The following is a 15274-nucleotide window of genomic DNA, read 5'->3' as shown; positions in this document are numbered from 1 at the left end:
TGGTTCATCAAATTTCACGAAAAACGAACTTTCACAAACCTGCCCCTGGTTTGTGAACCGATTCTTTTGGTTCGTGAAAACATCACATCCAGATCAGAAAATCATCACTTCCGGGTCAGCAGAAGGTCTGCAGGAAGTCCATCCCCTATTGCCTAGGAAACCGATTGATTGGCACCAGGGTGTCTGCAGTGACAAACCAAAAAACAAACCAAATGAACCAGCCTAAAGTTTGTGGTGGTTCGTCAGAAATGAGATCTAACGAACCATGGTTCACGAACCACGAACCGGCCTGGTTCATGCTTAATTTTGGTTCGTATTTCGGTTCATGCCCATCTCTAGTAATTAGCACTCTAGTAAGCTTGATGAAAACCTTGCAAGAAAAGTTTCAGTGCAATCTCAAGAATATGCTCCATTGATCAGAGGACCTCCTAAGAAGTGCCACCGCATATATATTCTTTGCTACTAAAATGTCAAGGGTTGTAATGTGAAAACAACATGTTGTTGCATCACTAGTTTTACATTTCATAAACCTCTGAATTGTGTTCAAATTACATTGATAGAGAACTTGTTGTTGTTTTTTTCAGTGCACCAGGGAGCGGCCCTATGTTCAGATCCACTACAGTGACAGTCCGAGACCATTGTAATGAAATCCTGGTTAATTCATCTAAAAAAGAGCAGGAATTTGACTTCAGATTACTGCACAACTCAAAAGCTCCTGGAGATTTTACATCTGTCGCTGCTTTCACACCTGAAGCTGCAAAAAACAGGAAACAAGATGATCAGATGCTGGGACTCCATGGACAGAAGGTGGGGTTCTCTTTTGCTTTTCCCAAGAAAGCATCCATTAAGCTCGAATCCTCGGCAGCTGCATTTTATGAATACAATGATGAAACATCAGTGGAACATGGGCTGAGCAGAAGAAGTCGGTTTGATCCTGGGCCTTTAGCTCCCTCGACTGAAGAAATAGTTCTGGGTCCTGAAGAAACACCCACCTCTGTGGCTCCACTGATAGAAAAACATCATGACAAAGCAGAACTTACCCCAGCACAGGACTCCAAGGAGCCACCTCTTGAGGAGAACGCGAAGCAAGAGGCGACTGAATTCAGTTCCCCTATTTCTCATTCAAAAGAACCTGAGCATAACAATTTTGAGAGCTTGTGCGTTAAGGTGGATTCAATAACGTTGCCTGATGAAACGTCCAGAGATGCCCTGAGGAACCAAGCCTTCCTTGAAGAAAGCAGTAGCGAAGAGCCCGCAGGAAACAAAGGCCCAGGTCTGCCCGTCAATGAAGGTTGTTTTTCACAGCAGGAAATGCAAGAAGAGAATGATGAGAACATTAGTAGTGATTTAACCACTGCAGAAGGTGGAATTGAAAAATCCTTGTCTGATGGACCGATTCCAGCAGATTCTGAAGGGGAAACAACAACTTCACCTTGTAAACAAGATTCACACAAAAGACCTTGTGAGCCATTTGTTCCTGTCCTTAACAAACATGGATCAACCATTCTTCAGTGGCCATCTGAAATGTTAAGTTACACAAACACAGAGCCGTCTATCTCATACAGCTGTAATCCTTTGTGTTTTGACTTCAGGTCATCAAGAGCAAGTGAGAGCCTGGAGAGAAATAAACCTCAGACAAATACACTTAATTCGCCTCATAAGACTGATTCCAACCAGAGCTTGGTTTTTGATTCTACTCATCATAACTCTCATTTGATATACACTGATTGTGTAACTGACATTAATACACATCCATGGAACCATGCTACATCAGTTTCGATAGATGTTTCCTCAGCTGAAGGTTGGAGTCTTGAAAAAAGGCGGGATGAATTGGTCTTGGATGCTTCTTGTGCAACAGAAGAGAAAGAAAAAGACCACAATTTCCTGGAAGAGCTACAAGAAGGCTCACCTACTGATGAACAACAAAGCAAAAACTGGATCAAAAGAACACATGAAAAGTGGTTTTATAAATCTCGGAAGAGGAAAAGGCGGAGAAAGCTATGCCATCACCATCACTGGGACACTGCCAAGGTGGGCACTGGCATTTCTTCAGTACATGAAAAACAAAATTGGGCTGATGCTAATAAGCAGCAGAACCTTCCTAATCCTATGGATCAAGGTATGGGTGAAACTGGACTGGAGGATTCAGTTGCAGAACTCATAGAGCAATCGCATGAATCTCCTGGGACTGAGAATAGTGAGGATGGTGAAACCATATCTATGTCTACACAGGACCATGGAAACCAAAGTCTGTACCCAGCTTGGAATGCAAAACACAACAGGGAGATTTGCATTCACTCAAAAAGCACGTGCAGAAGCAGCAAGCCAATTTCTCACAACAGACAATCAAATAAATCAGGACTGGATCCTGGAAGACACAACTCAGTGTATTCTAGAGCATTTTGCAGCTGGAGTATCAAAAGATCCAGCAGTAGCCCATGTCACAAACATTTAGGCCATTATCCTGAAGAGAAATGCACAAATCAAACACAGCCCATAAAGCGGGCCTATAATTCTCTCACAGATGAGTTGGATTTTTTTCACCAAAAACGAAGACATCAGACATACTCTTGTTCGTCCGATGAAAGTTCAAATGCTCAGACCTGCTTCTCAGAAGAAACTGTGCGGCAAACACATAATTTAACAGCACCGTGTAAGCCTAAACGAAAACGAAGGAGAAAGAGAACAAGAACTTACCATCTTGTTCAGAAATCACCAAGAAAGAATATTAGTGTTGATCCTCCAAAAGGCATCTCTGTGTTCAACAACATTCCGAAAACATCACCTCAAGGTAGCACGGAGCAAGTAAAGTTTCCTCTCATGACGGACTATGCAAATGGTACGGAAGAAACAATACAGCCCACAGAAAGTCAGCCAGCACTACCACTGGAACATTTCCTTCCGTTAAAAAACATCGAAGGATCAGATTGTTCTGTTTCAAGGAGTGCTCCATATCCAGATGAATCCACAGATTCTACTTCTCCTGTTGCTGAACAGAGTGTCCTGGCAACAACAAAGTCCAGCAATGCGCTGGAAGAGCAAGAGAAACATGGAAATGTGAATGTTCCTGGCAGTCAAGCTCCTAAACAAGTGCCCAATATTGAGAGAAATTTGGACCAGTCTCTCCCTAAATCGTACCTGTGCCATTACGAAGTGGCAGAGGCTGTATCACCAGAGAAACGTAACCCATCAGCCCGTGAATGGCTGCGGCCTACTCCAGGTATATTTAACACCCCACCTCCTTTGCCCTTTAAAGAAGCACATACAAACAGCCATGCTTTCTTAACTGCTGAGCAGCTCTTCACCCCGTTCGCCTTACCGGAACATGCACGGCTCTTGCCCCCTGAAAACCATGACAAATTCAAAGACCTCCAATGCGAGGCCTACCAGCAGCTCTTCCAGCAAAACTTTTTCGCAAATAAGATGAAGCTGAGCTTTCCTCCAGCTGCACTGCAGCCTCCAAATGCTCCTCTGCAGCCCTTGCAGCCGCTATGTTCTGCCTCCGTCACCACGATCCATCACACCGTTCTGCAACAGCATGCGGCAGCGGCAGCAGCTGCCGCCGCTGCCAGTACCTTCAAGGTCCTTCAGCCTCACCAGCAGTTTCTTTCCCAAGTCCCCACTCTTTCACGAACACCTTTACCTCATTTGCCCGTGGGGCCAAGACTTTGTCCTGCCGGCCCCATGGCCATCATTGGTCCACCCCAGCTGCCGCTCATTCCGGCTTCCATTCTCCACCCTAATCATTTGGCTTTCCCCCCTTTACCCCACACGCTGTTTCCATCGCTCCTGCCACCGCACCCAGCAGTCATTCCTTTGCAGCCACTTTTCTGAGCGTCACATCGACCAGTTAAAATGGAAGGGCGTGTCTTTGGTGGAGGATATGTGTACATGATTGATGCCCTTGGTTGGATACTTTGACAAATCAATACGCTAAGATTAAGGGGTTACAAGAGCCTCTTTATTGAGGAAGTACTTGTTACTGATCCAACAATGCAAACATTTATATATAAAGTGCAAATTCAAATTATAATTAAAGGACTGAATTGGTACTAATACAGATGATATATAGAGAGATATAAATATATAGATATATAGATATGTACGTATGTATGTATGTATGAAGATCATGTCTTAAAATATATAAACATGTATATAAAATATATTTATAGTACTGTAAGTTATGTTATAAAGTATGCTCCTGAGTTTTTTATTCTACTTGTGTATTTGCACCTAAGTCTTGTTTAGATAAAGCTGATGCACTACATTTTGTATGACTTTCTCTTATCACCATAAATCTAGTGAGAAACTCTCTTGCAATAAATTTCTTTTGTTACAGATTTAACGATATTAAATATATATATATCATTTACTGTTAGCCTTGCAGGGCATCGTTTTGTACCATTTTTAAATCCTTGGTTCTTCTGCACTTGGGTCATCCAGTTTCCCAGCCTCCCGTGATGTATCATCCAAGCCCAGAGGCGAAAACCTTCAGGGGAATGGCGTTACTGCAAAGAGGGCAAAGGGTAATAGATCTGATTCTTTTAGCAGCTCAGTGCTGGGAAACAAGTATCGCCCATCTGCTGTGTGGGCTCAAACTGCTGACTCTAGAAACAAGAAATTCAGAAGCAAAAACACAGGGGCGCAAGGGCTCGCTTCCACAGCATGCCCAGTGAGCAGCCTTGCTGGTTTACATGCCATCTCTTTCATGTCTATGAAAGCTCAGTTGTACTTAGGGAGGCTGCCGAATTTTGCAGTCCCACCGTTCCAACTTGAAATATCCCCGCTTGGATTCCAAGTCTCCTGTTTGCAAACTGAACCCGCAAGTTGTATGCCATTTTCTGTTTCACTTCAAACGTATGCAATTGTTAACTTTTTTTAAAAAAGGGGTCCGGGTCAATGACCTGTTGGTGGTATTCAAAAGGCATAAAGGAAACAGATGGGAATTACCAGGTGCAAAAATGAACTGAATGAAACGGCTCACAGTGACCACCATCAGGAAGCAAAGAGAAAGGGCATGTCTGTGTGTCCTTGCTTGTGCAGAGTTGTAGCCCAGTACACCTTGCATACAGTTTGTAGCCTACAGAACAAGCTGCCACAACACAGCGAGTGGCTCCTGTCCATCCCAATGCTGGAAACGGAAGAACCAGCATCTGTTTATCCCCTTCCCTGTCCTCTGATTCGCTCTGTGCATGTTGACTGCTAAGACTGGGACCAAGAGGACCCTGCCAAGCACAGTGTGCCAGCCTTCTTTCGAAACCCTGCATGCAATTTAGGAAAGCTCACCCTGTGATGCGGCAAGATTGTTCTGTGATCCCCCCCCCATCCCTAGGAATGCATGGTATGTAGTGATGGTAGGAAGCCACACGTTCCGTGATTTGCTTAGTTTACAGAGCGGAATGGACCACTTACCACAGCAGCATCCATAACCTCTAACTCATGCTGGTATGGCCATGAAAGAGAAAGAAAGAAGATGGATTATCAAAGGAACACTCCTTCGGTAGCTAGATGGGTTGATTATTTGGAATGAGGCTCAGTGGAAGTCATTGCTACTCCTGTTTTCAGATGTAACACACAGAATGCAGCGTGGTATTGTTTAGGGGGCTGGCGAAGCAGAGAGGATCTGGTGCAGGGGGTGTTTCCAGAAAGCTTTTATGTTCTGTACTTTATTTAGTTCTTTGTTTGGAGATGGAATGAGGTCCTCTCTTGACAGAAGAAGAAGAACATTAGATTTATATACTGCCCTTCAGGAGAACTTAATGCCCGCTCAGAGGGGTTTACAAAGTGTATTATTATTATCCTTACAACAATCACCCTGTGAGGTGGGGTGGGGCTGAGAGAGCTCCGAGAAGCTGTGACTGACCCAAGGTCACCCAGCTGGCTTCAAGCAAAGCAATGGGGAATCAAATGGCTCTCCAGATTAGAGTCCTGCCGCTCTTCTTAACCACTACGCCAGACTGTGCAGTGAATGGCCGTTTCCACACGGCTTACCTTGTTCTGGAAAACAGCAAAATCTCGCATGAAATTGGATGAGAAGACACTGTTGTTGCACAAAATCGTGTGAAAAGATGCTGTCATTGTGCCAGAAGACGCAATAACAGCGTCTTCTCATGCAATTTCGCGTGAGATTTCGCTGTTTTCTGGAACAAGGTAAGCCGTGAGGAAACGGCCAATGTTGCTCTTAGTGTACCACAAGCAAGATGATATAACGTGCTTAGAAGTAGCAGCAAGTGATAATACTGCTTGTGTGAATTGGCCATATATATATATATATATATATAAAAGCACAAACAGGACTTTTATACTGCCACAAACACAATGGCTTCCAACACAGTGAGCTCCCATGTTCAACTGACGCCATCAAGTGATGTACACACGCTAGCCACGTTCACAGACAGCAAAGTGTATGGCAGCACCTGGTGAGTCCTCCAGACACTGTTCTAGAGGTCCTTGCTGCAAACCGCCCTCCACATGAACAACCTTTTTTCAAGGGAATTCTTTTTCTAGGCCCAGAACAAAACCAAGATCACCATCTGCTTGGATGCTTTGGGGATGAAGGGAAGAAAGACTAAATGGATGCCTGGCACACTTTTCAATGAGCTCTTTTTTGACTTCCAGCTTGGCAACAGCCAAGTACTTTTTACTGCCTGAAGTCCAGAAATGGCAACGAAGCCCAAACGTGGAGTGGAGGAGACCAGAGAAGGCAGGCAGATGAAAGCTTTTAGAATCATAGAATCATAGGGTTGGAAAGATCCTCTTGGGTCATCTAGTCCAACCCCCTGCACAATGCAGGAAATTCACAACTACCACCCCCCCCAACAGCCCCAGTGACCCCTTTTGATCTGGGTTGTGGGTTGAACCAGTGGGGGAAGCTACTGTCCCATTCCCACTGTTGCTGTAGCACAGTGGTTAAGTGGTTCAAGTGCAAATCAGCATTCTACTGGTTCAAATCCCACTACTGCCATGAGTTTAGTAGGTGGCCTTGGTAAGTCAGTGCTCTCAGCCCCAGCTCCCCAGCTGTATTGAGGAGATAATAATAACACTAACTTGTTCACCGTTCTGGGTGGGGCACTAATTTGTCTAGAAGAGCAGTAAATAAGTGCAGTACTTACTATTATTGTTGTTGCTGTTGTTGTTATCTGGCCTAAGAGCTGGATACAACTATCAATTGTAAAATCAGATTGGAAAGGGGGAGTAGAAATTCACTGTAAAAGATTTTTGATTGAACATTTCAGTGTTCAATTGAGTACCTTTGATTTTTAAAAAAAGATCTTTTAAATTTTAATGCCAATGTTCATTTTCTTTCTTTTTCACTATTCTTACCGTATTTTAAATTCAGTTGACTTAAATTGCCAGTGTTTGAAATATGATATGACAACCTGGTATAGTCACTAACTGTTCTGAACTCTTACTTTATAAACTGTTCTTACACAAAGAATTCTAACTCTTTTCGTTCTAATCCACAATGCCAACATTTAGAATGGTTTAGCAAGAAATATAAAATGTTTTTTTTTAATTAAAGCTGCTATTTCTTTAAATCATCTGGGTCCATAGAATTAATTAATCTTCAGATGGCAATGATAAACCTAAATTAGGTTATAGATTTTGTTAAATTGGTTCCCATTCCCAAAACAGCCATACAGAGAAATGATTGAAAAGTTAATATGTTCTACCCAAATGAGAAATGCACAATCCCTCCTCCCCCTCCCAGCCTCTGACCTTGGGAAAGGAGCGATCTGACCAGACCATGTCCTGGAGGCATGTCATTTCTCAGGTAATATGAATCATAAAATAATGTTCTAAATAGGATTTTCATTAACACTGAAAATTCTTATTATCTTGCAAGATAGCTTGTCAATAAGCAGTTAAATAGTCACAAACTGGAACAGCCCCATTAGTGAAGTTGCAGAAAAATCTCTGAACAAGACGGAAAAGGAACCTGGAGTTACCTGGAAGGTGAACAAATGTTGTTGCTGCAACAGACTAGCATCCCCCTCCCGAGTGCCCCTTGAGCATCTCTCTACAGTCTACGGGACTTGTGACCCATCAAGGCTGGACCATGGCTGAGTGGCCTGTTGTCCTGATGCATCACAAGTTGTGCAGGCCTAGGCTAGAGTAACCACAATAGATGATTTAATAATAATAATAATAATAATAATAATAATAACAACAATAATAATAATTTTAAAAAACTATGCTTAAATTCCACTCTTCTAGACAGATTAGTGCCCAGAACGGAGAACAAGTGGTGTTACTGTCCCCTGAATATAGCTGGGGAGCTGGGGCTGAGATGAGTGGCTTACCCAGGCCACCTAATGAGCTCATGCAGAAGTGGGATTTGAACCAGTAGAATATTGATTCGCAGCCAAACCACTTAACCACTGTGCTACAGCAGCTCTCATATCCAGTAAATACATGGCAAGGTAACACTTGGGTACTTGTCATATGCTGAAATTCTCAGCAACAGTCATGCTTTGTGTGGTGGGTTGCAGAACATATCACACCTTCCATCACTCTGTGTTACTAAAGAGGAAGTCAGGTGGCAGAGAGACAAGGGGCTGTAGCTTCAGCTTACTGTGTGTCAGGGCTTTTTATCAGCTGGAACGTGGTGGAACGGAGTTCCGGAACCTCTTGAAAATGGTCACATGGCTGGTGGCCCTGCCCCCCTGATCTCCAGACAGAGGGGAGTTGAGATTGCCCTCTGTCTGGAGATCAGGGGGCGGGGCCACCAGCCATGTGACCATTTTCTCCAAGGGCAACCCACTGATTTCCACCACTTCTTTCCCCAGAAAGAAACCCTGATGTGTGAACAACTACCGAGTGGCTAACAATACGCAGCACAGGAAAGATGATGATATAATTTGCAGGCATCAGTGCTGCTAGGTTGCTGCCTGCCTGCACGTTGCTGCAGTTGCAGCCTTGACATCTCTGTCACTGCTTCCTAGTGCCCTCTGGTGAAGGCACGATACATCCCTCCCCATCCACCAGCACTCAAGGGTGGGAGCTGTTTCTAGTGATGGCAGCAATAAAAAAGGTCACCAGTAAAAATGGAAATAGATGGTTGACAGTCATAGACTATGTCCTTTTTACCATTGGGGGAGAGGGCAGGTTCAGCTGAAGTTATTCATGCTGTATTAAGTGGAGGCAATTTTGGCCTGTGAACTAGCCCTAAAGTAAAAGACAGTCCTGGTATAAGAAGAGCAACGTTCTTTTGGGGAGCAGAATTTCTTTCTCCAGTAGTCACAGTTTTTAAGATACTGCCATTGATTCCTCTTACTCGCTTTCAAAAGAACAATTTCTCCTTAATTTCTCTTTTCCGTTTTCTGTCACATATCTACGTGTCCTTTTGTAACTTCAGCCTTTCAAGGGTTTTTTGCTTGTTTTTGATGGTGCACCCCATGGAGTGCTGGTGCTGGATCAGGCCGGTAGGAAGGCAAGATGTTACCTGAATTCTGTAGCATCCTTAGAATCTCCCTGCCCCTCCTCTCTTCAAATTTCTCTTTTCATCAAAACAGCAGTGATTCAAAACAGACTCTCAATTCTCCCAAAGAGGAAAAGAAACGGAATGTTGGATTTCAGGGAGCAACTGAGGGCCAAGCTAGAAGTGACGAATTACACTTGAACGGCAAGTGAACAGAGGGCCAAGCTACACATGACGAATGACACTTGAACAGCAAGTGTATTTCTCCCTGTTCACTTGCCCTCCACTCAATCCACTTGCCGTTCAAGTGTCATTCGTCATGTGTAGCTTGGCCCAGACTTACGTGTATTCCTCCCTGTTCACTTGTGTAGTGATCAAGTAGAGTGCAAGTGGAGTGCAAGTGAACAGGGAGGAATACACGTGAGTCTGTTCACTTGCCGTTCAAGTGTAATTCGTCACTTCTAGCTTGACCCTAGGTAAAGAGGAATCAAGAGAATTCCTCATAACCACACTAATTAAGGGCCAAGCTACAAGTGACAAATGACACTTGAATGGCAAGTGTATTTCTCCCTGTTCACTTGCCCTCCACTCAATCCACTTGCCAGGCAAGTGTCTTTCGTCATGTGTAGCTTGGCCCGTAGAATGCTTTACTATCTCCTTCAAAACTGAACTCGCAGATGCATAGCAAACCATTCATCTTTGTCCCCACCCCACACTGCCACCGCCAACACTCCTAGTGCCTGTAGTGAGGTTGGGTGCCTTAGCAAGGAAGCTTCCCATCCCAGGCCCCTTCCTGCTGCATTCTTTGTTATTTCCTCCTCCTACTGGAGCAGGAAGACACAGGTGAGCAAGGGAAGGAACAAGTAGAGGGACACGATTAATGAGCTGCATCAGCTGCACTATTCACTGATTGTCTGTGAGTTCATTGTAAAGGCCTGATGAACACACTCCAGGCTCTCTTTCCGTATCTGCTAGGTGTTCATGAAAAGCACATCAACAAAATATGCAAGTACTCCTTTGCTTTCAGAGTACAAGTATGGAACCACAGAAACCAGAGTGGGAAGAATTTCATAATTTCAAAGTAAACATACGTTGACATGTCATATTTTTGCAGGAAGATTTCAAGAGATAAAAATTTTGCAGTTCTTTGGTCGTAGACATGTGCCCCTCACACGAGTCCAGTTCAGATCCATAGTGAGAGGGAGACATGTGCGTTCAGCTGACAACTGCATAGGACAACTGACCAGTCAAAGACTTCCATGTGGATGTTTATCTGTTTCACCACATGGAGGCCCATTTAGATGGACAACCCTTCCCTCCCACCCATCCCAAATTAGAGGCAGCATGCGCATCATAAAGTAATTGACCTATAAATACTGTATTAACCCAAAAGGACTCTGAAATTGAGATGGGCACAAACCAGAAAAAACTGAATCATGTGATTCGTGGTTAGTCAAATTTCACGAACCATGAACCACGAACTTTCATGAACCTGCCCCTGGTTCATGGACTGGTTCATTTGGTTTGTGAAAACGTCACTTCCAGGTCAGAAAATTGTCACTTCCGGGTCAGCAGAAGGTCACTTCAGGGCCAGCAGAAGGTCACTTCTGGGTCAGCAGAAGGTCTGCAGGAAGTCCATCCCCTGTTGCCTAGGAAACTGATTGATTGGCACCAGGCTGTCTGCAGTGATGAACCAAAAAATGAACCAAATGAACTGGCCTAAAAGTTGGTGGCAGTTCATCAGAAATGGGATCTGATGAACCGTGGTTTGTGAACCATGAACAGGCCTGGTTTGTGCCCATCTCTACTCTGAATATAAAATGATTCCCCCTAAAAATGGTTATACAAAAAAAGGTTTTATCATTATACATCACTTAACTTGTATGCAAATTTAAGATGGTGCCTCATCTTTTACTTGATGGCATATGTAACATTTTCACTTACACCTCCTTGTAATATTTCTACTTGCCCTTTAACGGTTTAAACCTTTTTGCACCTTTAATCCTTTTGTTAAACCTTCTACCTTTGGCTTTGAACCTTAAGTTCAGCTCCTCCTTCCTTTCCCTTAAACTTATACCTCAGGAGGGCTCTGGTCTTAACAAACACTCCTTATATTTCCACTCACACAGAGCTTCAGGTGTTTTCTACTTTACCCAGGCATTTACCTCAAGAACACCTTCCTTTCTGTGTGACCTGCAGATTGCCGTCTCCCTGACTCCCTCAAATGGTTTTTGCTGCCAACAAAGGCTTTCACCTTGGATTTCTTCTGCTTAATTGGTAGGGTTGCTAAGTCCTTATAGCCGCCTGGTAGGAGGGGGAGGGATCTGGCACTTACCTCGTGCCACCAGTGTGCTGTTCCTTCACCAGCATGATGATGTCATTCCCAGAAGTGACGTCATCATGCTGCCTGTGTGAGTGCTTTCACGCTCTGTGCGGGGCTGATTCTGCCCGTTTGTGGCCAATATCGACCCCAAACAAGTGCAGGAGAGCTCCCACGGCTCATGCAACATTGTTGCACCTGCTGGGAGTGCACGCATGGTGCATGTTCCTTGGGTGCCTGCAGGTGGCAGGCAACCTCTGGGAGCTTGCCACCTCCCACTGATCACTGGTGGGTCGTCGGGCAAGGAGGCAAACGCCCGGGAGTTTGCCTGCTACCAGCGGGCACCTGGAAACCCTATTAACTGCTACCACAAGAAAGCTTTGTTCTAGATGGTAGTCTGACAGAATGATTAGCATATGAGGGTGGTTGGGGGGGAATCTTTTATTTCTTAAACAAAAGGAGAAAAATTTTATAGGTACATCAGCATGATAGTTGTAGAATTGGTAAGAGAACTGGTTTCAGAATAAGTAAGTAAGAGAATTGGTTTCAGAATAGTTCTTAAGCTTGGAGGTTTAAACAGAGTTCTCTCTTCTGAAGGAATTTACACAGTCACACAAACTAATTTTCCACCCAGGTCTTCCCTACATAGACACAGGGCCAAGCTACACATGACGAATGACACTTGAACGGCAAGTGTATTTCTCCCTGTTCACTTGCCCTCCACTCAATCCACTTGCCGTTCAAGTGTCATTCGTCATGTGTAGCTTGGCCCTTAGACTTATATTCGCTCAGATCTTTCCACATAGCTTGCCAGAGCTAGAGAGAATAATTTCTCTCTTGCTATGCATAGACTGCCAGAGGTGCACACACGGCTTGCTTGTCTTAGGGCCAAGCTACAAGTGACGAATGACACTTGAACGGCAAGTGTATTTCTCCCTGTTCACTTGCCCTCCACTCAATCCACTTGCCATTCAAGTGTCATTCGTCACTTGTAGCTTGGCCCTTAGACATAATTTCTCAGAACACCTCCACATACAGACTCTCTCGGTCTCTCTTCACAAGACAAAATATCTTACATGAGGATGCTCAAGTGACTTACTTTCTGTGTGGTCTTATATTCAAGAGTACTCTTTTTCCCTAGAAGTGCATGTGTATCCACAATGGGAGAACCACGGTAAGATCTTTCACTTGAGCATCCACCCTTGTAAGATGTCTTGTGTAGAGAGACTCTCAGAAACACACAGTTTCATTGAACCTGGCAGAATAAATTTCTCTCAGGAAATTTCTCTCACTCTCAGGGCCAAGCTACACATGACGAATGACACTTGAACAGCAAGTGTATTTCTCCCTGTTCACTTGCCCTCCACTCAATCCACTTGCCGTTCAAGTGTCATTTGTCATGTGTAGCTTGGCCCTCAGGCTGTGCACAGCTTGCCTGTTTTTACTGGAATGAGCATTTTCTATCCGAAGAACCGTACAGTTCATGCTTCACACAGATTACCTGACTGAAGTAGAATACAAACCCTTTCAGGCTTCCTCACAGGTTGCCTGCTTCGGTTGGAATCGATCTTTTCTCTCAGGGCCAAGCTACACATGACGAATGACACTTGAACAGCAAGTGTATTTCTCCCTGTTCACTTGCCCTCCACTCAGTCCACTTGCTGTTCAAGTGTCATTCGTCATGTGTAGCTTGGCCCTCAGAAACACCCAAACACTCCCAGGCTGCACACAGCTCACCTGTCTACACCAGACTGGTGTCTGAAGAAGGGAGCTCTGACTCTCAAAAGCTTAGACTCTGAAAATCTTTTTGGTCTCTAAGGTGCACTGGACTCAAATCTTCCTGTTCATGTGCATGTATAAGTAATCAACAGTCCAAGTTATTTGCCTCTTTAATAAGTAAATATCTGGTTATTATAAAATCTCACAGAAATACTTTAAAAATTCAAATGTTACCCTTTGCCTTTGTGTTGTTTTTAAAGGTGGGACTCATCATACACACCCTGATTAACAAATTCTTTTCTGCAGCAGTTTACCAAGTGTGTTGTTTGGCAAGATGGCTTCCAGCTTTGACAGAAAAACATTGGCTAATCTCTGGTTCTGCCCATTGCCTGTTGAGACCCAAGCCACCATTTTAATATGGATAAAAGTCAGCAGCGCATTTCTGTTTCTGTTAACCCCCCCCCCCCCTTAAAATGGCTCACCATCAGAACTGGATTGATTGAGGCAAAAGCTAAGTAAACATCGCTTTAGGGACTCAGATTATGAAATTTTAAAAAAAACTTTATTTCAGTGGCAGAATAATACACATTTTGGGGGTAATGCTATGGAACCCTCTTAAATATGATATAGCCTACGGCCTGAGATGTCTTCCAGCCCAGGAGGGAATTCTCTTGACATGTGGTGGACAGTCCAATTGATATTGCATACTGGAGTGTCACACTATCGTTTATGCTTAGTCAAGTTTCAGGGGGGGACATAGTATTATCTGGGCAGCAGTAATGGTGGCTGTGATGGGGGTTGCAACCTCCTTTTTCCCGTAGCAAAATGCCCATATGTTGGCAGGGACAAGGATATTCAATGCTAAACACAATCTCCCTGCTCTGGCAAGCATTGTGTTGTGGGGGCTGATACATACAACATGCCTGCTTTATTTTTCAGCACATACTTCTGGCTCTCTCTTACTAGTATGGCCTGGCCCATAGTTAGGGAATCTCTGGCTCAGACTACGTACAAATAGCATCTGTGTCATCTACAATTCTGTAAATCATCTCAACTACCTTTACAAAAGGCTGCGCACACTGTATGTTCTCCTATTGTATACCTTGTATAAAATTTTGTATAAGCTTTGTATAAACTTATACTATTGTATAAACTTTTTGTAAGGCATTCTGCTTTTATGTATACAGCGACTAGAGACCTAAATATTTTTTTCCCCCTTGATAGGGTCATTCTTTTTTCTTCTTTTTTTTTCACCGACTATACTTCCTAAAGATTTAATGCTCTATCTTTCCTTTGTCAGTTAATGACATCTTTAGAGTTTCTTAGGATTTATATTTGCAAATAAGCGCTAAGGATTCTTTTGTACTTTAAATTGTAAAAAAAATAAATATATCTGCTGTAAGAACTATATGACTTTTTGTTCACACTTTTATATTCATGTCTTGTTGCTGAGGTTTCAGATTTATTGTCTGCACAGCTTCTAAATTACAGATCACTGTAACCCAATGGAGGACAACTATGGCCCCCAACAGGCATGTCTATTGTATGTTGAAAAAATGTCAGGTGCTGGCACATTGGTTCTATAGCCAACAATGAGAATTCCAGGAACGTCTATGCTTTTGAGCCCTTTGAATCTGTTCTATAGAACACAAATCTAACTAGAAACCTACTGAGGGCCAAGCTACAAGTGATGCCTGACACAGGTTGGACACTTGTCAGCTTCCCTCAAGTTTTGATGGGAAATGTAGGCATCCTGGTCTTGCAGCTTGGCTCCCCAACTGCTGTCCAATGGACTTTTCAACTGTCACTTGTCC

General features: G+C 43.7%; 1 protein-coding gene across 1 annotated transcript in view; it reads left to right on the top strand.

Annotated features, from left to right (window-relative positions):
• Positions 1-4321, top strand: part of ZNF804A (zinc finger protein 804A) — a 380269-nt gene extending 375948 nt beyond the window's left edge. Inside the window, exon 4 of the mRNA XM_054969888.1 lies at positions 585-4321. Coding sequence (XP_054825863.1) covers positions 585-3834 — 3250 coding nt within the window. The 3' untranslated portion in view covers positions 3835-4321. The remainder of the gene's footprint in view (positions 1-584) is intronic.
• Positions 4322-15274: the final 10953 nt, after the last annotated feature.

The sequence above is a fragment of the Eublepharis macularius genome, chromosome 2 (genome assembly GCF_028583425.1).
Source record: "Eublepharis macularius isolate TG4126 chromosome 2, MPM_Emac_v1.0, whole genome shotgun sequence".
Classification (NCBI taxonomy): Eukaryota; Metazoa; Chordata; class Lepidosauria; order Squamata; family Eublepharidae; genus Eublepharis; species Eublepharis macularius.
Note: the sequence above shows the minus strand (reverse complement) of the source record. Positions and strands in the feature narration are given on the sequence as shown.